This window comes from Columba livia, chromosome 13 (genome assembly GCF_036013475.1).
Source record: "Columba livia isolate bColLiv1 breed racing homer chromosome 13, bColLiv1.pat.W.v2, whole genome shotgun sequence".
Taxonomy (NCBI): Eukaryota; Metazoa; Chordata; class Aves; order Columbiformes; family Columbidae; genus Columba; species Columba livia.
The window spans coordinates 15,197,000-15,220,113 of NC_088614.1; the positions used below are offsets into that span (position 1 = coordinate 15,197,000).

Genomic DNA, 23,114 nt, shown 5'->3' on the forward strand with positions numbered 1-23,114 from the left:
TTAATGTAGTTGACAGGCAAACAGATTAAATACTAATATCCACATGATTATTTAAATTTCAGACCTTTACATATATTTTTATACTAAATAAAATGTTCTTAATACATGTTTAAAGTCTATAAAGAATGTGGAAGATTAATAGAAGTACCAGATTACTGAAAATCCCGCTACCTAGGGACCCAGAGATTTCTTTTTAATTCATTTTTCTCCCCCCTCACCCATGGCAAAGCTTTGTGTTGTCACACCAGCTGTCCCTGTTCCCGAGCCATGTCAGTGCTGGGCTGTGATAAGCCTTTTTTTGTAGAGACGCTCAAATATTTGTATGTATCTGTGTAAATGCAGACAAGTGAAGATATTATTTCAGAAATTGCACAGTAATTAAAAAAGCAGCATGCAAATTAAAGCAGGTAAATTAAGTGAACTAATTAGTGATCCCAGAAAGAGAAAAAGACAGTTTTAATAGGATGTGACAGCTCCAAATGATACATCCTATTATTGAGACCATTTACACAAGTTCCTAGAGCAGTTTTAGAATGTTTTCTGACCTTTTGTTTCATGCTGGATATTCGGTTAGACATGTCTAACTGCAATTACATATGTAGCTCTGAGGTTGTGGTGGTTATTATTTATGTTTGTTTATAAATTAGTGCTATAGCTGTGAGAGGGGAAGAAGCAGTAGTAAAGCAGCAGCTTCGGGTTGGCTTCTTTTGCCCACCCACCCCCTGCGCTGGTACGTGTCCTGTTGCATGACTGTTCAGGATCAGAGTGTGTGTCCTATGCGTCAGCTGCTTCTCACCACCTAAAGCCAGCGCCTGTGGGTAACTATTGAATGTAACGTTAAGGATTTCCTCCCCCTTAGTCAGAGGCAACTGTTCCTTCCTGCGCCTTGTCAGACAGAACGGCATGTGGGACTCGTGTCTGTGCAAGTATCTGATCAAAGCTGAGAGAGTAATAATTCAATAGAGCCCAAGCTTTAGTCAACCTGAAATAAATGCAAGGAAGAGACATCATATACAGAAGGCTTCTTTAATATTTATATGGTGCCTTAGAGAGGCATGACACTTCACAGGCAAATAAAGACAGTCTTTGCCCCACGGAGCTTACAAGCTAAATTAAATTAAAACCAGCCAAAATGACAGCATATCCACAGTTATGGAGAAAACATGAGGAATCTGATGACATTACTGCTGTTTGGAGAAGGAAGAGATTTTTGTGCATAATATGTATTTGCTTCATTTTCCATATCCTGTTTCTGATGGCTACAATTGTGAAATACAGGATCTGACATACCTGACTTGTGAACACTGCAAGATGGGTAAATGGATTAGTAAAATTACAAACTAATGGACTATGTACCATCTGTGAAGCAAAATTATTCGGGGTGGGTAAAAATGGCATTTAGCATTTCCAGATGAAAATGCCACATCATCTGCAGTGTGTAACCATTGATGGTGTGCTCGAGAGTTTCCAAAGTGTGTCACAAATGCAGCTTTAGCAGGAGGGTTGGAATAGATGATTGGTCCCTTTCAACCCCAACCATTCTGTGATTTTGTCCCAAAATTAGTTCTTACTACTAAATTTTTCAATTAGATGGAAAGTGTGGCTCAGTAGTGAGAATCTGGCCACCTCCCATAACAGGGAGAAAAGAAAAGCGGGGAGTGTGGTGTCAGGAGGGTACTAGATAGCAGGAGCATGCAAAACTGTCCTTCACCCTTGCTTCCAGAACTTTGAACATACCAGACTTGGTGATCTACAGGTCTTCTGCATCTCTTTGTGAGTACAGTTCACTCAGTTTCTCAAACTTTGGTCCCCACTCTTTGAGGTCATCATACCCAATCCCTTCCTCCGGTGCAGAGGAGCTCAGGGAGCTGAGGCTGCCGGCGGCCGAGCCCCCTCCCTCGGTGCAGAACACCCGCAGCGAGTCCTGGGGCGCAGCCTGGGGGTGACAGTCGGCATTTCTGACAACGCCTGACAAGTACTGACCAAAGTCTCCGCTGCTGAAAGAGGTTCCGGTGGCCACGGATGTTCTGCTCTGCTCCTGTGTGCTTGGGGACGCAGCACAAAAGAAACTCTTTGGTTGTGTTGGTTTTTCTCTCTTCTGGTAGAGGGAATAGGCTGGGCTGGTTTGGATGGACACCTGCAGTTCTGCCATGTTGTAGGCATCCTGCAGTGAGAAAGCATTCACATTAATATTCTCTATGGATCCCAAAATTTCATGTTCTAGTGGAAATAAAGAAGGAACAACGCCACGGCAGTCCCTTTGGTGTGAACACAGGAAGGATTCGCTTGTTCAACCAGCTCTGCCACCTACAACACGCCCAAGAAAGCCAAAAGCCACCAGGCAGATGAGAATTCATGAGGAACACCTGTGCAGCCTGCACTACTACAGTTATGTTCAAAATCAAGTCTAATCTTATAGTAGAAGCTAAATAAAAACAACAGAAGTGCCCTGGTTTTTGTTCAGAAATTCAGATCTGAATGTTTTATCACCATTAAACATTGATACCAAGTCTGGCAACAAAGGTGAGAAAGGATTTTCACAAACAGGAAGTTAAAAGAAATCTTCCCTTATTAGTAGTTCAAACATCTACTGTGATTTCTGGTAAAATTCTATCAATCTGTGGAATAATGGCTATTTCTGTTATATGGAAGTGGTGTGATTGTAAAAGACAAGTAACCACCTATTACCTATTACACAGGTTGTGTCTCTGGACTTATGTCCAGGCAAAAGAAGAACGTTGACAGGCTGTGCGAGACAGAATTCATTAGAGCAAACGAGTATTTGTATGGCTCATACTGTTCACCTGACCTGTAGCCATCAATGACAGGGCTGTCAAATCAGCACTTGCCAAAACATATTTATTCTCTCTCATGCTGAACTGTGCATAACCATTTTATAAGAGATTATGCCAGGTAATCTTGGTGAGCCTTCGCTGAATTTCAACCAGAGACAGAGAAACTGCTTCAAAAAAACCCACCTGCAGTCAAGAAGCCACGTAAGTGGAAGTTAATCTTACCAAGGAACACAGGATTGATGCATGGAGCTGTGCATGGAAAATGCCCCTGTATGATGTTCACACCAATTCATCAAGAAATTAAGGATACTTTACAAGGAAGAATATTTTCTCAGGTGGCCTTGTAGAACATGCTACATTTTATAACTAAAAATTCTTGAAGATATTTTGAATTTCAGGCAGGTCACATTTTTAACCACTGGCTTTTTGTGACCCATCACATTAGTGACTATTGCTACCTCTGCAGTCACACCACCCTTTGAATCCATGAAACAAACAGTCTGAAAGGTGGCAATGAAGTTCCTGACCTTTTTTAAACATAGCAGATGTCTATGGGTCAGCAAATAACTTATTTAAATTATTCATCTATAATATCCACATTTTTATTTCAAAGTTCTGGCTTAAGCTGACACATAGAAATGCTTACAACAGCTAGCAGAAATGTTACTGTTATTCTCATTGGGTATAATCTGGTCTACTGCAAGTGTAAATGAAGCTTGTGTTCACTGGTATATTTCTCTCCAAACCAGAAAAATGCAGAAAGGTTCTTCCACTACCACCATGTGCTTTCGGGCTTAGGAGGAACAAACATCGCCCCTCGGTTTCTTAACAAGTCTGAATAACTGCTGTGTTTCCCCAGAACGGGGCTGCCCGTAACCATCAGTTTACATCAGGCTCCTCAAGCCCTTGGTGCCACAGCCCTAATTACCACTGGGAACCTCAGCGGCTCCTGAGCCGTGAAACCCAAACCATCAGCTGTTAGTTCCTGCTAAACTCACCCCCACAAGCACTTTTAAATACACACACAGGATCACTTGCTGTAAGACAAATTAAAAATTGATAGGCACTTATCTCTGCTTAAGAAACATGCACCCTTGTGTACATAACCTTGCGAATAATTCATCTACCATTTGCAGTAATGAATCAGCAGAACAAAGCTAAGGTCCTCAGTTAGAAAGAAAAAGCATAAAATACATTTTCATTAGCACTGTGAGCCACCTCTTAATTGTAATGTAACACAGTGATCCTTACTTGGTCTTGTTCCCCACCTCCTTCTTCATTGTAGTTGAGGATATTTTCTCTGAAGTCCTCCATATCCTCAGGATTCACAGATCCGTGGTAAACTCCTCCGTTCAGCCCTTTGCGAGTGTTCCAGCGAGCCCACCAGAATACGGCGCTGAACAGAGCTGTGCGAAGACACGGGAGCAAAACAGGACATTCAGAAAGCAAGAAACCGTGTCTCCGGGAGTGCTGCAGGAGGCTCAGACCGCAGCCCTTGCACGGGAGGAGCGCAGCGCTGGGTTCCAGCAAGGCTGCAGTTTTGTGCTTCTCAGCTAATGTTTAATTTTTGCACTCTTCAATGCAGTTACAAGTGAACAAAGACAGAGAAAAAGGCCTTTAATGAGCATTTTAGAATACCCTTTAAAGTACAACTTTGAAGCTGTTATAAGCATAACTGAATGACCCACGCAGTGTTCAGAGACCTATTTACTGTATCGAATTAAAGAGGAAATGTATACAAAGGGGTAGCACTTAAAAAACAACTTGTTGACAGTAACAGATACAATTACACAGAAATGAAGCACAAGAAGACACAAGACAAAAGAGGAAATGACTTATACGTTTTACTAGAAAAAAATCAGGCACATTTTGCCTTAGCATCCATGAATTTAAACATTTTTCTTAAATGTTTAGGTGCATTTTACACACAGTTGTAAAAGCTTCAGCATCAGATACTGAACATTTCATACTCTCACTAGGACTTCTAAGTGAAACTTGATTAACCCTGTAAAAGCCATGAGAAAATCCTATGTCCTTAGTCAAGCAAACTTGCAGGAAATTTGAATAAACGAGAAGGACTCAAAGATGTGATCCTTCCTCACTAGTGAGATCCTCCTTTATCTTTCCTCTTCTGATTAAGACCCAGTGCCTAAGCCTGAAAATGCCCGAGGAAGCCAAGAGCAGCAGTTAGGAGCTGTAACACAACTGATCAGACACAAGAGACTGCTCCTGTCTGACAACGTGTTTTCCTATCCGACAGAATATTTCTCCTAGACTGAAAAACCTCTTTCACGCTCAGTAGTAGTTTAAACCATGCTGATCTGGTAGCAGTTTCCACTTGCCGTTCAATTGAATTTGCTTCCAGTTACGCATCTGAACAGTTCCTTAGCAATGAAGTGAAAATGTGCAGAAAATAAAACTGCAAAGACTTCCCATCGCTCACAAATGTTGATTCACTTAGCAATATATGCACACAGGGATGAAAAATAGGTTCCTGATGGAGCTGAGACCATGGCAAAGAAATGAAGGCAGAGAAGTCTCCATTAGGAAAGTTAGTTTTTCAGCAGGAGGATGAGATGACGACTATTCAGGACAAGACAGACAAATGAGTTCACCAAAGGTAATACAAGATGTAGTTGCCATAACTACCTAACAGCGCCAAAAAGCAAATGCAGATGGCAAACATGGAACTAAAACTCAGGCCTGTATCCTTGTGAAAGACCGCCAGCGTGACTTCACAGTTACGTCCAGTGTAGCCATCAGGGCAGTGACATCGGAACTTGGTTGGTGACTGCGAGATGCAGGTCCCATAGTTACAGGGCTGTTCCGCACACGCAGTGTAGACACAGTGTCTGCCAGTGGCGTTTTCCGTCATCATGTGTCCTGGAGGGCAACTGAAAAGACAAAGGCAAAATGAAACCATTCAACTTGGAGAACAGTACGCATGAACGACGGTATTTAAGATTTTAAACCAGTCTCTGATGACGCTCTCTATGTAGAGTTTCTGAAGTAGCTACTATAAGTAAGTTACTTGGAATAATTACAGGCCTGTAGTCTTTTCTAAAGCAGTCACACAGCAAGGAGCTCCACAACTTCAAACCCTTAACATCTGGGGCTTTCAGGCTTCTGCAAGATTACCCTTGGAAAAATAGCCAGATTAGGGTTCGCAGTTCTGTCTAGGCAAGACAAGCTACCCTGTGTTCTTTGTGTTTCCATCACAGTGGATTTCCAGAAATAAATACATCTCTAGGAAACCCTGTTTGTGTGGACCATGGCAGTCAGGAACGCTGAAAGTGTGTTTTCACAGCACAACTAACTTGAATCAGTGTTGTCCTAACCTCAGCCCCAGCCACACACAAAATCTCTGAGCTTAATGCTTCTAACGCAACTCGGGTGGCCTGTCAGGGAACAGAGGTCACAGCTTAAGACAGTTTAAGAAGCCAGGACTAACAGAATGCACATGTACAGTGCACGGCACCAGCTCCACAGGACAGCCAGCCATGCTAGGGTTCCGCTCCAGCTAACATACCCTCTTTTCCTCATTTTCAGGGTTGACAAACATTCTGGATTTGCTGCTGTTCTTTAAGTGTTTTCAGTTAAGACAGGCAGTCGACATTGTTACAGAATCAATGGAGATAATGGACTTACATCAGCTAAGGGCAGTACCTAGAAGAAGAGTGTTCCCTGAGTAACCTGATGCCCACGTAGGCATCTGACTTAGTGCTTCGCTGCGGATCAACTGATCTGTTAAGATTGCCAGTGGCAGCCTTCAAATCGCACATTGCTTCAGCATCCGCCCTTTCCCACCTGAATCCGGAGTGGTTTGTGTATGTATTTGCCCCAATCACCTGCATTCATGCGTCATCCACAAATCAACACAAATGAATTCCTGGGTACAGGGGTTACTCCTGCAAGCCTCTGAAGAGCAGCCTTCTGTGATGCTTTGGGCACTTAATATTGACACCAGCTCCTTCCCATGCATGTCCAGAGGGATCCTGTAGTTATTAAATCTGACATCCTTCATACATCCTGAGGCAAGGCACAAAGAGATTGTTTTAAAAGCCATCCAGCAAGAGTGATTTGAAGCAGCTGTAAGATTTGGCAGTTTGTGTTCGACAAAGGCTGCCAAACTTTATATCTAGGACTTTCATAGCATTGTCCTCTGGTTTTTGGCTGAATTCATTAAAGTTTTTGTGAATATTTCCAGTGTTTTCCACAAGAACCAAGTGCTGCTGCAGGCCCCTCTCTGCTTGTGTTCAAGGCAGTGGAACGTGTAATCCTTCACTGTGTTTTCAACAGAAAAGTCCAAATGTTGTGGAAAATCTGTTATATGTGGAAACTCTGTTATATTCTTCAATGTGTACCAGTAAAAATTGGGTTTGGTCAATTTTTATTTGTAGTTTACAGCTTAACTGTATAGAAGAGCAAACCACAAATAATGGTGAAACAGCCTTGAGCCACTAATATAAATCTTGTATTGAAGATGTGTGGCATTAATTTTGTATGCATGAGATGCCTCAGCTTTAAAGCACATACTTTTAAGAACATTTTAGAATTAAGTACATTTTACAACATCAAAGCCCTTAAAGTTTCAGCTGCTTAACAGCAATATTATTTGTCCTAATTAAAACAATCTTCCTGCAACATTTTGACTTTTAATATCTATTTACTTTTAAAAAAATACTATTGCTCCCATAAATAAAAATTCAAAGTATGGTCCCTACTTCTCAGCATAAGCTTTAGTTACTGGAATACTTCTGGTGAAACAATAGAAAACAATCTTTTTCTAAATAATTTATGATACACTTATGTGGTAAGTTATCACTCCATTTAATGCATACACATTTTATATGTTCTCTCCTTGCACGTTTGTGTTACTGAAATACCCTTATCTGGTGAAAACATTACCACCCTGATTCAAATGGATTTACTAGAATCTGGTTAAAGATGTGAAAGGCACAGGAGAGAGAAGCGATGAACAGATACCAGGCGCATTTAGCCAAGTAATGGTGTGTGTCTTCCTTGTCGACATAAAAGATGTGCTGCGTAACTGTGGATACTTATACTGTGATTTTAGGCTGAGCTGCCAACTGAGGGCAAAGTAAAAAGCTGTTATGAATATCTTAACCTTATGTTTCATTATATTTCTCCTTCATGTAACTATTGAACTTTCAGGTTGAAAACTGGTGGGTTTTTGGTTAGTTGGTTGGTTTTTTTTGTGGGTTTGGGTTGGTTTTGTTGTTGTTGTTTTGTTTGTTTGTTTTATTAACAGACACGATGCCTTTTTCCACTCAGTTGCTAAAAATTTAAATAGTTAGCTATAATTCAATAAACCATTTCTAATTTTAGTTAACGCTTCAACTGAGTGACTGTAAAATAATACAAAGGTAATGCATAAAGGTAATAAACCAGAGCTTGTTGTGTGCTATGCAGTGTGCATAAAAGGGAACTATTCCTTTCAGCGCAGGGACAGCTGCTGAATGGACTGGATAGACCGAGGCAATGAACCAGTTCTGTGTGTCTAATGCACTGAGCCATCCACGGTCCACCTGGGAGAAGCCTGTGGATCTCCAGTTACAAATCCTCTGCATACAATTGTGTGAAGAGGTTACCATCTTTGTTCTAAGTCCAATAGCTAACAGCATTTGCACGTAATTCCCTGTTGTATCTTTTTCCTAGTCAGTTTATTTGTCCCTTTTGTAAAGCATCATGCAATAAATCTGTTTACTTCGGGCCCTACGTATACAAGAAAGCTTCTCGCAGTATGCTCACACAGTACCAATAAACCTTCATTTTACACATCCGCATTCTGAACAGTGAGATCGGTAATTCCTCACCTTGAAAACTCTTGTTTGGATTGAATGGGTAGGTGTTTCCGAGGACCAAGCTGCTGGGGTCAATCACAATCTCTTTGTACACGCCTGCTGCTTTCAGGATTTCTCTCTTCCCACCTCCTTCATAAAGGCGAAGAGTAAATTCATTTTCATTTCTCTCCAGTGTGATATGATGCCATTCACCATTACCGATGTGGTAGGAGGGAAGGCGTACAGAATAGTCTCCATCACCCAGATTATATGAGACCACTAAGAATCCCTGAACAACCTTGCGGACAATTAACAAAGTGGTGAGAAAGAAAAGTCATCACCTGACATTTTGTGTTGACCTATAACAGTCACATTACTTGAACTAAGGCTTGTATGTCATCACTCTTAAAGCATTTGTTTAAATTTACGGTATGTTTCCACTGCACATACAGCGTAATATAAAGATAATTCAGGTGCTACTGGACTAGACAACCTACATACTAGTAGCAGTATAGTCACAGTAGTATATAACTCAGAGTAATTTTACCCTGCTGCTCTCTTGGACAAATTTATGGGGTTCTTCAAATGGTTAAGAATCTGGTGTATCACTTCTACACTGACAGCTCAAACCAACTTAGCTGAAGAGGTGACTCATGCAGTGGTACGTGTAAAATGAACAGGTTGTCACGTTGAGAGTGACATCATTAGAACTGCTATGGGCACTGAATGATAAAGAATCAGCCACTTGTGACCACAGCTGAACAGGACACCAGGGCAGACACACTGCTCATCCTATCCTCAACAGCAAACTATACTTCACTGTAAGTGGCAATAAATTCATCTGAAATCCAATGGGATACCATGCTTGTGTAGTCAATATCTTAAGTGAAGGATCAGATCTGTACGTGCCCATAGAATGAATTACAAAGTTTTTGTGCTTAGCATAAGGTTTTCAGTTCAATTTCCAACTCTTAAGCTAATGTTTCTCTGGGCTTACTATTCACTGGCATCGATTTAACTATGCTATGGCTGTCTGGGATGCCTGGCTCACCTGTAGGGTGATGTGTTCATCCTTCTTTCGAGACAACATGCTTGTGATGACACCGTCAGGCTGCCGTGTCCTAATCATGGCTTCAAACAGCGTCCTACGGGCCGGCACACTGACGGGAAGCTGGTAGCGAATGTGACTCCCTGGCCCAAATGTATATTCTTTGGCAACTAAAAAGACAGGATAAAGACCTTTAAACCATTTTGTAAGGAGAGGGAAGTATTATTGTTTCCATTATTTTCATAATAAGAGTTGAAAGTAAAATAAAAAGTCATAATGCACAGCATGGATCCATGAGCCAACTTGTCTTTTGGGACATGTCCCTTTATCTATGGCCACAACTTCCGCAGTCACTCTCCCACTTCATCTTGCTCTGTAAAGAGGTGATCTCCCTCCTGTCTTCACCCTGCTAATACTCCTCCTTACAATGCTCGCATGGGATGACAGCAGGAAAGCAGAAGCTCAGCCGAGACAAGAGACTGCAGACTAAGTACTAAGTACCACAACCTGCTATTTTAGAGTTGTCTTCTTGCTGCAAACTTTGGCTCCATGAGGGCTAAAGAAAAGATCCTTCTATACCAAAAGCACAGATCCTTACACCAAGAGAGTCTCTTGCAGACACCAAGAGGAGTAATTGCCAACTCCTGCAGTGTAGTTCTAATTCTGCACAGAAAGTGGTACTGGCACACTCACATTTAAGCTTTAGGTTATTAGATATTTCTGGAAGTATAAACAGATGCAAATCCAAAAAAAATGTGATAAGAACAAATAATTTTGTTCAAAATTTCTTTGAAATGCAGCCTACATCATACAATTAGTGCACAAACACCCTCAAGACTAAAGAAATTATCTGATACTGAGAAAGTAATTTCTCAAAGGGAATTAGAAAATAAATTGTTAAAATTCGCAGGCAACTACACTGAAATATGGCTTTACACAATGTAAACATCAGAAACCACCTCAGCAGTCATTACCAGCAAACATTTTAAGTTTTCTGTATTGTAAAACTTAACAGCCTATCAGTAACGTAACAGAAAACCAGACTTCACCTTGATCACATCGATAGCCGTAGTAACCCGGCAAACAATGACACGCGAAAGAGCCCCAGTCTGCAAGACACCTGCCATGAACACCGCAGGAAGAAATCCCCAGGGTCTCACAGCTCCCATCCGTAAGCGAGCAGCCAGGGAAGCTGTTCAGGGACTCCGCGGGAGACTGCAGGTCATAAACCTTGAGGAGAAAATTGTATGACATCAAAATATTATTTAAGAAACACGCTTTGTCCTTAAGCAGAACAGCTATACCACATAACAGTCTGTTCTTCATCTGCATTGCTTAAGATGCTAAGTTTGCTTTCTGGCATTCAGATTTCAACTTACTGTATCAAGACAATATTTTGCCTTTGAATAAACTCAACTGGCTGTGAAAGCAAAAAATATTTCCTAACAAAGCAGACAGCTGGCATAAATATATGATACCATTAGACATTTGCCATTCACAAGTTCCCTGAATGCACAAAGAAGCTTGGAAGACAGCCGCATGAAGCAGGAGATAAACAAAGGCACTGTTTCTGGTTCACAAAGATATCTGTTTGTAATTGAGAACTAATTTTTCAAGGTAGTTATTCTAATTATGACAAAAAAGTCCAGAATTTTCTTGTATTTTACACTGATGCACATGGGCATTGAATAGATTAATGGAAGCAAAAGTTTCAGGTATAATACAAATCTCCCAAAAATTTAATAAGTTTACTCTTTGCTAAAGCAAAAGGCTACGCTTCTCCTACCTGAGTATCCAAGATCAAGTTGCGCAAACAACCAGAAAAATGTTTGTGTAGCAATTGTGGGTAGGAATATGGTAACGACTCCTTTACACCACCCAGCTGTAGAACATAGTTCACATTCAAATGCCTTTAAAAATAAATTAATAATAGAATATATGTGAATTTACCTTCAAACATAGACATTATATAATAAGGCACATAAATATCTTCACTGCATTTCCAAATAGAAGCTTTATAAAATAACAAAGAATGCAACTATTTTATCTACTTCTTTCTCTAAAATACAGTCAGTGAGCAGAAGCAGATCCTTTAAAATAAAGGGCAATTTATTTTTTAAACATGACAGAGGAGTCTATTGGGAGTTTAACTGAGGGACACTTGCAATTCATGTATGTGTGTGCTCAAGTCAGGAACAGCTGTGATGTTCTAGATACCATATTCTCCTTCAAGTGTTTCTGCATGCACACATTCATCCCATACTGTAGGAATACAACAACAAAGACTGTTTTGTGTATGATAGAGGCCAAAAGCTTAAAAGTTGGGTCCACGTGGTCTAAAAGGTACAGTACACATGTTCACACTCTGCAATGTCTCCCAATCATCTCTCTGAGCCAAAGAATTCCACATATTTTAGTCCTCAGAGAGTTTTCTTTTTCCTAAGTTATCAATTCAATCTTTTTTTTCATTTCTTCTTACATTTTTCCCTTTTTTGTGTGCTCCTTTCATGACCAGGAGGGCTCCGTGCATCTGCTGACAGGACTTAGTCCCAATGCTAATCAGCACACTTACTGGGACCATTTATTCCACAGCTCAAGTATCTTTATTAATACAAAGGTTTCCCTAAAATATAACCTGAATATTTCTCACTGTAACTTAAGGCCCTGTATAGAAAAGACTGTCCAAATCCTCTTTGCAGTATTCTTCTATAGACACTGAGACTTATCACATCCCTCCTCAGTTTTCCTTTCAGTTAAGTGACCTCAATTCCCTCATTCTCAATAAGCCTTATTCTCAAGGCAAGCTGATTACAGCCACTGCTCTGCTCTGGACTGTACCCAGTTGTTACACATCTGTCCCGTGCTGCGGTGCACAAACTGCACGCAGGACTCCAGCTGGGGCCCAACAGTCCTAACCAGAGTCAAAGAATTACTTTCCATGTCTTGGAAATCTACATATGTTGGAGGTATTACTGTGCAGTGCTCGCTGTTTCCAAGTTAACATGGCATTGCTGACTTGCTTGCTGACTGCCTTCCTCGTCCTGCAGCTGTTCCCTTCTCGAGATGGGTGAGGCTGGTCTTTTCTGCCTACACGCAGTACTTGGGTCTTTGTCATACAGGAAAAATACAATGTATTTCCAGGTCCTGTATTCAGTTTCCCGAGATAATTTTTAATTCCAAGCCATGCCCTCCAACATACTGGTCACTTCTGCCAGCGCAGTGTCATCAGCAAGGCAATAAGCATCAGTCCAAAGGACTGAAGATACTGAATCCAAACCCTCGCAGAATGCAGCCAAACACATCCTTCTGCTTTGAATATAATAATTGCTTTTTGAATATGATTTTCCAGCTTTTTCAGTTTTAACTGAGGCTAAGGGCTGACCCAACAGTACAAGCAATTTAAACCACCAGAATCATTATCACATCTTGGATGTATTACTTTGCTGGAAATCAAACCCAGATGGATAGTATGTCTCATTATGAAACGCTGCAGCCCACAGCCAGGCACACCAGCACCAGCCCACTTTAATCAGCTGTTTATACAGGTAACATCTGGCTGTGAAGTGAACAGCTGAGGTACGGGTACACAAGCAATTCCTCTGACTCTGCTATCAAGGCAGTAACCTTGGATCAACTGGAGACCCTGACGTGTTACTCTGCCTTAGTACGTTCATGAAACCTTGTCAGTAGGAACACTCAGCCTTACACCAAGCAGAGACTAGTTGAAGATCCAGAGTTATTGACATTAAAAAGTCAAGTGGACTGTGAGGTTTTCAAGAGCAGGATTACAGTGACTTGATAAATAAAGTGGGAGAAATCCTGTGGGTAAGGGATGGTACACAGTGCCCACAAAAGCTCCAGTACTAGCACACAGTGTTCCTGGGTTGTCATTTTGCATTGCAACACTACCCAGAGGAAGATCGCTGCCTTAACATTTGTTTAGCGCTTTAACATCCAGACTTGGCCCAGAAGGCCTAGAGAAAAGAAATTGGTTTTATGCTCCTAGTTGTTAATAACTTTGCTTCAGTTTCAGAGGTAAAATGTTCAAAGGCCTCAGCATAAACTGTCTTTCAGTGAATCTCCAGAAACGTACCTTGGTCTTTGTGGAACAGACGCAAAGACTTCACAATTTGTACGATCTTCAGTAGACAGCCATTTGCCTACACCTTCTATCTCTGAAACAACAGCTGCACTGCAGCGATCCAAAGTGAACCGAACATCCTACACCAAAGAACAGGATTATTGAATTAAACATTCCTGTAAAATTCAATAAACAAATTATAATAAATTTTCATCTTCTTCTTTTTTGGATACCACCAAGCAAAAAGTGTTGGGCTTTTTTCCTGTTCTTTTTTACATCTTGCAATAAACACTGAAGCCAAAATGGAACCATTTAACAAAAGAAGACACTTAACTCTGCATTTAATTCATGCTTCTGAGTAGTTTAACCACTTTCACAAAAACTGTAACTGCATTTGCAAATAAATAATTATCTGGGTTTTGTGCACAGGTTATTGATTTCAGTGGCCAAATGTGTGCGCTGAACATGCAAATTAGAACTAAGCATTTCTCCACATTGCATGTGTGCCGCAGAGCCTAAAAAGCAGGAAAAAAAGACTTCTCTATCCCAGAATATGGGCTACAACATATGTAGATTGGAAATTGAAAATCAAATGTACAGGCACACTTAGAATAATACATATAATTAACCGGTCTCTTTTTTTCTGCTCTCCTGTTTCTGCACAGGCAAATGCTATTGGAAACATACATATCCTGATGTGGAAAAACAATGAAACACTGACCTGACCATTGATTCTGACTTCTAGTTGATGCCATTTTTTGTCTGCTACATTCAGGTGACCTGGAAACTGCAGCATCACAAAACCTGAGCCATGGCTCATCTTGAGCACAGGAATACCACCAAAGAGTTCTAATACAACAGGAAAATAAATTAAATTCACCTATGAGAATCTTTCTATTTTGGATATTTTAGCAGTTAGTGACCTTACTTATTTGGTGGTTATTGCTATGCACATGAAGTGGGGCTCACTACAGAAATCACTGGAATTCTATTCTATGACTTTTATTACGCTGAAACACTCATCCAATATAGTATTTCTTTTTATACTTTAGATGGTGCCACTTCTTTGTCAAAACACTGGAGCTAATTCCTGATAAACAATATGCAATTATATAATGCACTAAAACAATTAACACATGTAGGTTTTGCTCCCTCCCATCTTCTACTCAAATTTACAAGTAACTGCAAAACAAAGCAAAAAGAGAGGTTAATGGTTTAACAATATTCAGTAACATTGCCTTTCAATTAATTATGAAAATATAAAATACCAAGCATTGTATGCATCTTGTATATCAATTCACACACACACAAAAAAAGCAATAGTAAACATTTAAATATGTGCCAACAGAAAGCAATGTATATAAATTGTATAAATGTGTATACTTGTGTATAAATTTTCCTGCAGTGTTGTGCTGGGCCTGTGTTAATCCATCAAATCATTGTCTGTTTTAAAAAAAAAAGTGCAAAAATGCCCCAAAGCAAAGGCAGTTTTAGTGGATTCTTCACCAAACTAGATAAGAATGACACAGAACTAAGACGGTATTAGTCTTGTAATACCTATCTTCAAAGTAACTGCATTCCTTTATGGTATTACAATTCACCTAAGGAGATTAGTTATATAGATATCAATCTATTTTGCTTTCTCCTTGATTTCTACAACTCTGTGATGGACCTAAAGCCATAGGTGCAGGCTACGATAGACAGCAAAACCAGACCAACCTATCAGGAAATGCATCAAAATATTTTCAAACCAGAAAATAAATTACCTCATAAGAAGGGAAGACAGAATTAATACTCAAACTACTACACTGTTCCCAGGCAACCCATTCCCAAAAGATGGTTAATTTTTTCTCAAAATTTTGCAGAAGTACCTATTGCAATGAAGTTTTCTGTACTCCCAGGTTCTGGATTTGATAAAGGACCACTATATAGTAAAAGCGCATCTGGAACCACAGTAATAAACTCTAGAGAGAGTGAGCTTTCAAAGCAAGGCCTGATGGGCCGAAACCATGCGTAACCATTGCCATGGAAACTGTGCTTTGTCTGCTGGCACTCTGGTCCATGAAAGGAAGCAGGACAGAGACATCTGAAAGAGCACAAACACAAAAAATAGCCAAAATCCCCCAATGTTCAACTTTTTGGTTTTATATGCAACAAACGTAGCACTTAAATCACAATAGAAAAATAACAGTGGAACAATAAAGATTTTAGCAGAGTCTCAGGGGTGCTTGGCATTTATTAAAATACTGAAAGAGTACAAAGCGTATTTATCCACTATACTATCTTCAACCAAAAAACAAGTATTTTTGAGAAAGATTAATTATTTCATTAAATAAGTAATATAGAACACTAAATATCAATTTGTCAAATTATTAGAGAAAACTTAGGGGCGTAATTCCTATATAGAATAAACCAGCATATTTTCACTAAAGGAATACTGGTGCATGTCAGGTTGTGCTATAATGAAGCACGTTTGATATCTAACGTTTTCTAAACTCTTTATTACCCATTGTTTAAACTCTGTTTCACTCCCACTACATCCCTGCTGCTACCACTGATATTCAACTTTATTATTTACTTTATGGGGAAAAAACCACACACATACACACACACAAAACCACTAAAAAACAAACCAAACCAAAACAACAACAAACCAAAACAGAGCACACTTCCCAATCCTTCATATTGATTTATATGATCTTAAAAAGATGATTCATGTTAATTATATCACTGTTTTTCCCCTGGAGTTTTCTTTCCTACTCACACACTATTTCCCCCACTTTCAGGACTGCAGAACCATTATCGGGCTGTTACTGAAGACCCTGTTGTCACTAGGTTAACACACCAGTGCACTTGTGGGTTTTTTGTTTCTCCTTCAGTTAGAAGTACATTTATGATTTCTTTTAAGACCTCTATCTTGTAAGCTCTACTCAACAATTTATAAATAGAAGAGAAAAAAAGATAACCTGCAATAGAATTTTCCTCACCTGTAACCATTCAAAGTGTCAATACACATCCCACCATTGAGACAAGGGCTCCGAGGGTAGGAGGAACAAGGCTGATGAACTCGGTCCCGAGCTGAACAGGTGCAGCGTGCACTGATGGTGGTTGTTACTGAGACAAACGACATGCTTCCAGTGTCCGTCACTGTTGGGGTGTCGCTGACCGTGAGGTAGGTTGTACAACCATCGCCATCACTACAGTTTGCACTCCTACATTCATCCACATCGATCTGTGAGATGTTCAGTTGTAAAGCTGACTGGATCTAAGAGAAAAGAGTTTCACACATCACCAGGCTCTTCCTAATGAATGCTTTTACTTACTCCTTAATTTCTGAAAAACTGAAGCCTTCATAGATCTAATGGAAGTCTTAGTTTCTTGAGTATTAACTAGTTACATCCCTGACTATACAGGCAAGTAAAATAATTTAACAAATACTGGAAACAATTTGGAAAATTTAAAGCAGCAGTATGTCCTAAAACCTTAACCATTGACACAATTGACTGTGAACATCCTAAATCTGAACTGGCCTAAAAACATTTCCAAGGGCCAAAGCTCTGAGAGCAGATTCGCTCCACTTTCCGAGCTGCGTCCTCTGCATCACACTTCTCTGCACCCTGATAGCAACAGGCAGGTTTTAGCTCAAGCCGGGATAAAAATTCTTCCTTGTGGGTTATACCCAGTGTGATTTCTCATGTTCTGTCACACACAAAAATGCAGGGCTGAGCTGCAGTCAATAACGTCCACAGACAGTGACCTGACAAGACCACTCTGTAGCGATTAGGACTCAGCCTACTGATTCGTGCCCTATGAACTTACATTTAATGTCAAACTGCCTGAAATAAAATGCAGTCAACTCAGCATACTGGATACTGTATTGTAGTCTACATCAATCTTTGCTAGCTCATTGGTCTTATTAATTGGGGTTACACCTGAAAGCCCAAATACCCAAGTAAAGAGCCTCACTCTGTATATAGGTCTTGTAACGTAGTAATAGTTTTTCTGCAGTCAGCAACTTCTAACCCAAACAGACCAAAGAACAACTAGCAGAAAGCACTAAGGGCAGCAAGCTGCTCACAGTATGCCTGAGGACAGGGGTATTATTTCAGACCTTTTGTGCTTCAGCCAGTAGTCTACACATTGGACTAAGTTATCAGTAAGTCTGGTCCGGGCAGAACAGGCTTCTTCCTTCTACTTGTTTGGGAATTTTGCACAGGTGCCTATAAAGCTTCAGAATTTGGTTTGGTTTTGGTGATTCCAATACCCTAAAATTATGTGTATTTAGTGCCCAAACCTGAGTACAAGAGACATTACTCTCACAGCGGTATACACTGAGGTATACAAATGTAAAGCTAGCAACATGAGATCAGAATTAGACTCTATTTATACATGTGGGGGTTTTTAATGATAAAATATTGACAAATATTTTTAAAATATGCTTTGAAAAGACCAAAATGAATACATAAATATCAAAGTGCATTTTTTATTTCACTTGTGCAGTCATCTCAACTCACCACTTGTAAGAACTTTGACCTTTATAATCAATTGTCAGTATATCCTCAAATATCATAACATGTATTGAAAAATACATCCCCAGAGGCAGAAAACATACTCTGTAATGACATGATGCATTCTGTCAGTGCAGTTTTGTGTCTGCTGCTCACATCTATCACCATTAATGGAGAGTCTATAAGGCACATTTAGGTCGCTATGTAATACTGTTATAGATAAACATAGCGTATATAAACAATCTTGGGTCCCTTACAGTATTAGGATGGATTATTTTTCTGCTAAATAAAAATAGTTGTTGTAAAGCTATATCCCAAGGAGGTAACGCATACATATTATTTATTTAGCAATTCAATGAATAATTCCAGTGCTAATTACTTATTTTCTATATTCACAGTGAAACAACATGTACAAAAACTACTGGAGAAATTCTCCAGCTATGATTGGTTTTCTGTAAATTATTGGTGATTACTCAGTAAAGCTATTTATTAAATATTGAAAGGTGATACATAATTAATACAAACATATTTTTTCATTAAACTATGTAAAGCAACCCCCGTGTTACCACTTAGATGAATTCACCCGCCATACATTATGGCACAGAATATTTGAAATCTATGCAATTTTCTATATTATTGTTGCAGTAATTCAATAAATATGCAAAAGAAGCAGTAGTTATGCTTCATGAATACTGTCTCTGGTGTTTCCTACTTGGTCACTCTGAAGAGTCTCATAATCCACACAACTATTTAAAACACAGCAGATCTAGGCAGGTGGTGAAGTTCATAGAATCAGAGAAGATAGAAGTTAGGATATTCCTTTCTGGTTCCCAGAATCAGGCAGACCCTGCCATATTCATAAAAACGGGCAGCGCTGTTTTCTCTTCAGGAAAAATCCTCCATAAGATGTATCATGTATTAAACTCCTATATGCCCCACATCAGGAAGCACTGCCTTGTCCAAGGCAAATTACGAGTCAAGCAGTGACATCTTGCCTTTGTGCAAGGCAGCAGCTTTAGTGTCTATTCAGCAGAGAGTAGGACAGTTAGGGAACATTAGAAAGGGAAAGAAAACATCTTACATTCAAAAACTATTCTCCCCTTGTAACAGTAAAAAAAGTTGGGAGAGTGCGTCACTTTGTATTTAAAGTTGCCCTTTGGTGAGTTAAATGCAATAAAAAAATTGGCTGTCTCTATCGCATTTATCTGTTGGAACTGTTATTGTAACCTGCATATTCCTTCCAGCAGGATTTTTTTCAATGGACTGTCACCTCTTTGTACAGTAGAATTTCCATCTGGGTGACATTAAGCCTCTGCTGTAAGTGTCTAACCACAAGTGGATGATTTGGCTATTTCCAGCAGCATCGGCAATGCCCAAAAAGCTGTCATTTTCAAGACATTCTCTGTAGTACAGTACCACTTTGGCTTCTCGGGATTATTCTGATTTCGTATTCAAAACTCTGATACATCACACCATGAAACACCGACTGGAGAAATCACAGGCAACTGTACCATGATGGGAATGGAGGATCGTCTCTCTGCAACTAAAAAGTGGTTATATTTATTGAACCAGGAGTTAGTACAATCATACAATGACTGTACGTATGAGCATAAGGAGAAGGCAGAAAGCTTGTATTAAGCTCTTGCTTGACAATTGTTTTTGCCCTTAGTGAAGCAAAAAAAGCCCTATCTGTTGATCTAGCATATTCTTCCACTGAGGTCTGGGATACATACCTTGCAACCTCAGTATCTGGGTGAATTACATGGATGCATGATAAACCTAGAGAACCTACCTCGGTTTTAAACACTGCCATCTCAGCATGCAGTTTCTCAGGTCTGTAATAAGCTGAGCCATCGTGGACTGCAAATCTTACATCTGTCTGTTCACCATCAATGTTCATCACGCTGAAGACAATAACATCACTAAGCTTAGCAGGTAAAATTTTGGCTAGTAATTCCTTGAACTTGTCATGCCTTGTTCTGCCGTGTTCATCTCTCCTTATGAATTTCTCTGCTGTGACATCTGCGTTTGAGATTCAAAAACACATAAACATGAAATACTGGGAGACCACAGGTTAATTTCTCAAGTGATTTCTTATTTAACAATATGGAAATATACCAGAAATTGTCCTACACTGATAAGTAAATCAGCACTGATATAATAAAACCTACATCACATAATCACTCAGTTACAGATGCAGCTGATCTAAATTCTCACCAGCAAATAAAACTAACCTGATAGACGCACAGTGGCTGAGTTTTGTATGGCTTCATCTTCCAGCTCTTTGACATGGATTTGTACTGTAGATATAACATCAGGACAAACTCCATCAGAAACTCTAACTTTTAAGTTGTATATGCCTTGAGGAGTGTTATCCACCATCATCAAAGAACCAGTCCTCTGATTTAATCTGAAAGACCTAGACATAAACCTTCATTTCGGAAACCTTAATAAATCAAAATTCAGAACTTTATTCATTAACATAATTCAGAAGGCCTTAAATGTTACTATGAAGGTTATAGGATCAAAACTTATGGGAATTAGCAAACAACCTCAGAGAAGCACGAGAAATACCTTAATTCAGAAAGTACAATCTGTAGAGCTTACAAAAATATGTTTCTGCCACTCCCAAAATCCCCAGACTTTCCCAATCCTGAATAGAAGCAGTGTGTATAGTTAACCATGGGGTTCAACATATTCATCAGCAGCAGGCCTATAAGTAATAGAAAGTGACAAAACCATACGAAGTTGTTCCAGATTCTCATTTATTCATCTGGACAGGATAAGGTCTGTATGAAATCTCTGATACCACCTTCATTTGCCACCTCAAAGGGACAGTAATCAGTAATGATGGAAATATTCCATGACCACTGTTATGGAACAGTAACCTCTTAATATGGAAACAGGCCCAGGGGCAGCTGATGGGCAGGAAGTCAGTCCAATTTGGGGCTACGTAAAGCTTTTAAACTCTTATTCACAGTGGAGACAAAAGTTCACATTCATTTTCACATCCATTTCCTGTATTTCAAACACCATACAATTATGCTATAAGCCAGCTCACTGTACGATATGAACAAATAATGTACAAGAAGGAATTAAGGATCCTATTCAACATTTCAATTAACAGAAAAAACCCTTTAATTAATCTAAGAGTCATGTTTTTCGCATGCAATTGTAAATTTAGCCATGAATGGAAACACCAAATTCCCTTCTACTTTTGATGAAATTACTCCATTCTTCTCTTATAAATCTGGGATTTGCATTCCATCCACTTTAACATATGAGAGTAAGCATTAAAACTCTGCCTATTTTAAAATTGCATCTTACAGAATGCATATTTTTAAACAAATTAATGGTGACATCTGACTAAAAATCAGCAACACGGTGTGATTCTGCATTCTCTTGGAAAAAATGTTCCATGCATTAATTTCTTAATATCTAGTTACTCAAGTGAAAAAGAATTCAGAAGGTATATGCCTTAACACACTCAATAACCCTGGCTTTATGCATATCCTGAACACAGAGAATACATGGTGAGTAAAATGATTACAGAAGATTAAATACTACTAATTTTGACACAAATACAATCCTCACTTGAGCAGTTTTCCTTCAGAGAGAAATGTTTTGTTGTCCCAGTCATCTTGATCTGGTGCAAACACTTCCCCAAGCGCTGTTGTTGACCATTTTCCTGTTGAGATAAATTACAATAAATCTGCATTTGATTTTTGCTTTTCGGTGTACTTTATATTCTGCCACATTCATTACTGCATTTATTTTCAGATTCCTGCTCAATTTGGTGATGGTTATGATCCAAGATTCTTAAAATAATGCATAAAATAATGATTTCTGCCAGTTCTGGAAAGGTGAGTACCCTACGGATGTCACATGAAAGAGGAAAAGCTGAAAAGAACACAAAACAACAACAGAATGATACATAAATACAAGTCTATATCAAATTCTCAGTCAAAAAAAAAAGTATCACATCAGGAGTTAGTCCCCAAATGTTTCATTGTTAATCTATTATTTCGAACAGCACACTGGTGGAATCCAGCAAAAGAGGGAGAGCATCTTGAGCATCCTGTGTGGTGCAGCTGAGAGAGAGAGACATGACTGAGAAATTCAACCATTGCAATGATAACACCAAGCTGTGCCAGCCCCTGGCCCTTTCTTCAGGCCCCTGTGGGTTGACACAGAAGTGGAACATCTAAGCAGTTGTTCTAAAACAGCAAAAGAAGCAACTCCAGGGAAGGAGACCTTCGAATTTCGCATTCAAGATCCAGCAACATAGAAAATTTTTAAGGTTCAAATCTGGAGCAAATCTACCCTAGAAACTTCTTTCCCCCATTTCTATGGTAGGATCTGGTCACAGCTTTTTCTCATTTAAGTGTACTGAATTCAGCAAAAAAATAACTCAGTGCAAAAATACCTTCTGTAGATTAATCTTCTCTAATATTTATGAGAAATTCTACCATTGCAATGATAACAGAGATATAGTCATGTCTATCTGGGAACGGAATATTTGGGGACAGGCATAATAAACCAAGCTTAATAAGGGTCACAAAGACTAGTTTAAGGCCAAGTTTTACAGATAATTTCATGAAAATGAAATACAGTAATGGAAATTCAAGACAAATTTTAGAAAATATGATTCAACTGTTCGTCCTCAGCTAAACCACTCTGATGAGAAAACGCAAAGCATTCACTTCGAGGACACATGAATTCATTCGTTCTGCCCTCTCCTGCTACAACGTTAAACCTCATAGTGCTGCAGCTGCTACCGCAGAGCAGCTCTCCTGCAGGAATTGCTTGAACCAGGTACTGTGCACCACTCAGGAACACATCCAGAACAGCAGCTTTTTTGGGGCTTTTTCCGTTCAA

At 39.5% G+C, this 23,114-nt stretch overlaps 1 protein-coding gene across 1 annotated transcript in view; it reads right to left on the bottom strand.

Moving 5' to 3' along the window:
• Positions 1–1,005: 1,005 nt before the first annotated feature.
• The window catches only part of LOC102098568 (neural-cadherin), a 66,850-nt gene continuing 44,741 nt past the window's right edge, over positions 1,006–23,114 (bottom strand). Inside the window, exons 21-35 of the mRNA XM_065028367.1 lie at positions 21,831–21,924; positions 20,471–20,655; positions 20,029–20,258; positions 16,716–16,993; positions 15,600–15,814; positions 14,450–14,577; positions 13,741–13,868; positions 11,434–11,557; positions 10,697–10,877; positions 9,651–9,817; positions 8,633–8,897; positions 6,644–6,824; positions 5,445–5,689; positions 4,047–4,201; positions 1,006–2,164 (exon numbers count right to left, since the gene is read on the bottom strand). Coding sequence (XP_064884439.1) covers positions 1,751–2,164; positions 4,047–4,201; positions 5,445–5,689; positions 6,644–6,824; positions 8,633–8,897; positions 9,651–9,817; positions 10,697–10,877; positions 11,434–11,557; positions 13,741–13,868; positions 14,450–14,577; positions 15,600–15,814; positions 16,716–16,993; positions 20,029–20,258; positions 20,471–20,655; positions 21,831–21,924 — 2,990 coding nt within the window. The 3' untranslated portion in view covers positions 1,006–1,750. The remainder of the gene's footprint in view (positions 2,165–4,046; positions 4,202–5,444; positions 5,690–6,643; positions 6,825–8,632; positions 8,898–9,650; positions 9,818–10,696; positions 10,878–11,433; positions 11,558–13,740; positions 13,869–14,449; positions 14,578–15,599; positions 15,815–16,715; positions 16,994–20,028; positions 20,259–20,470; positions 20,656–21,830; positions 21,925–23,114) is intronic.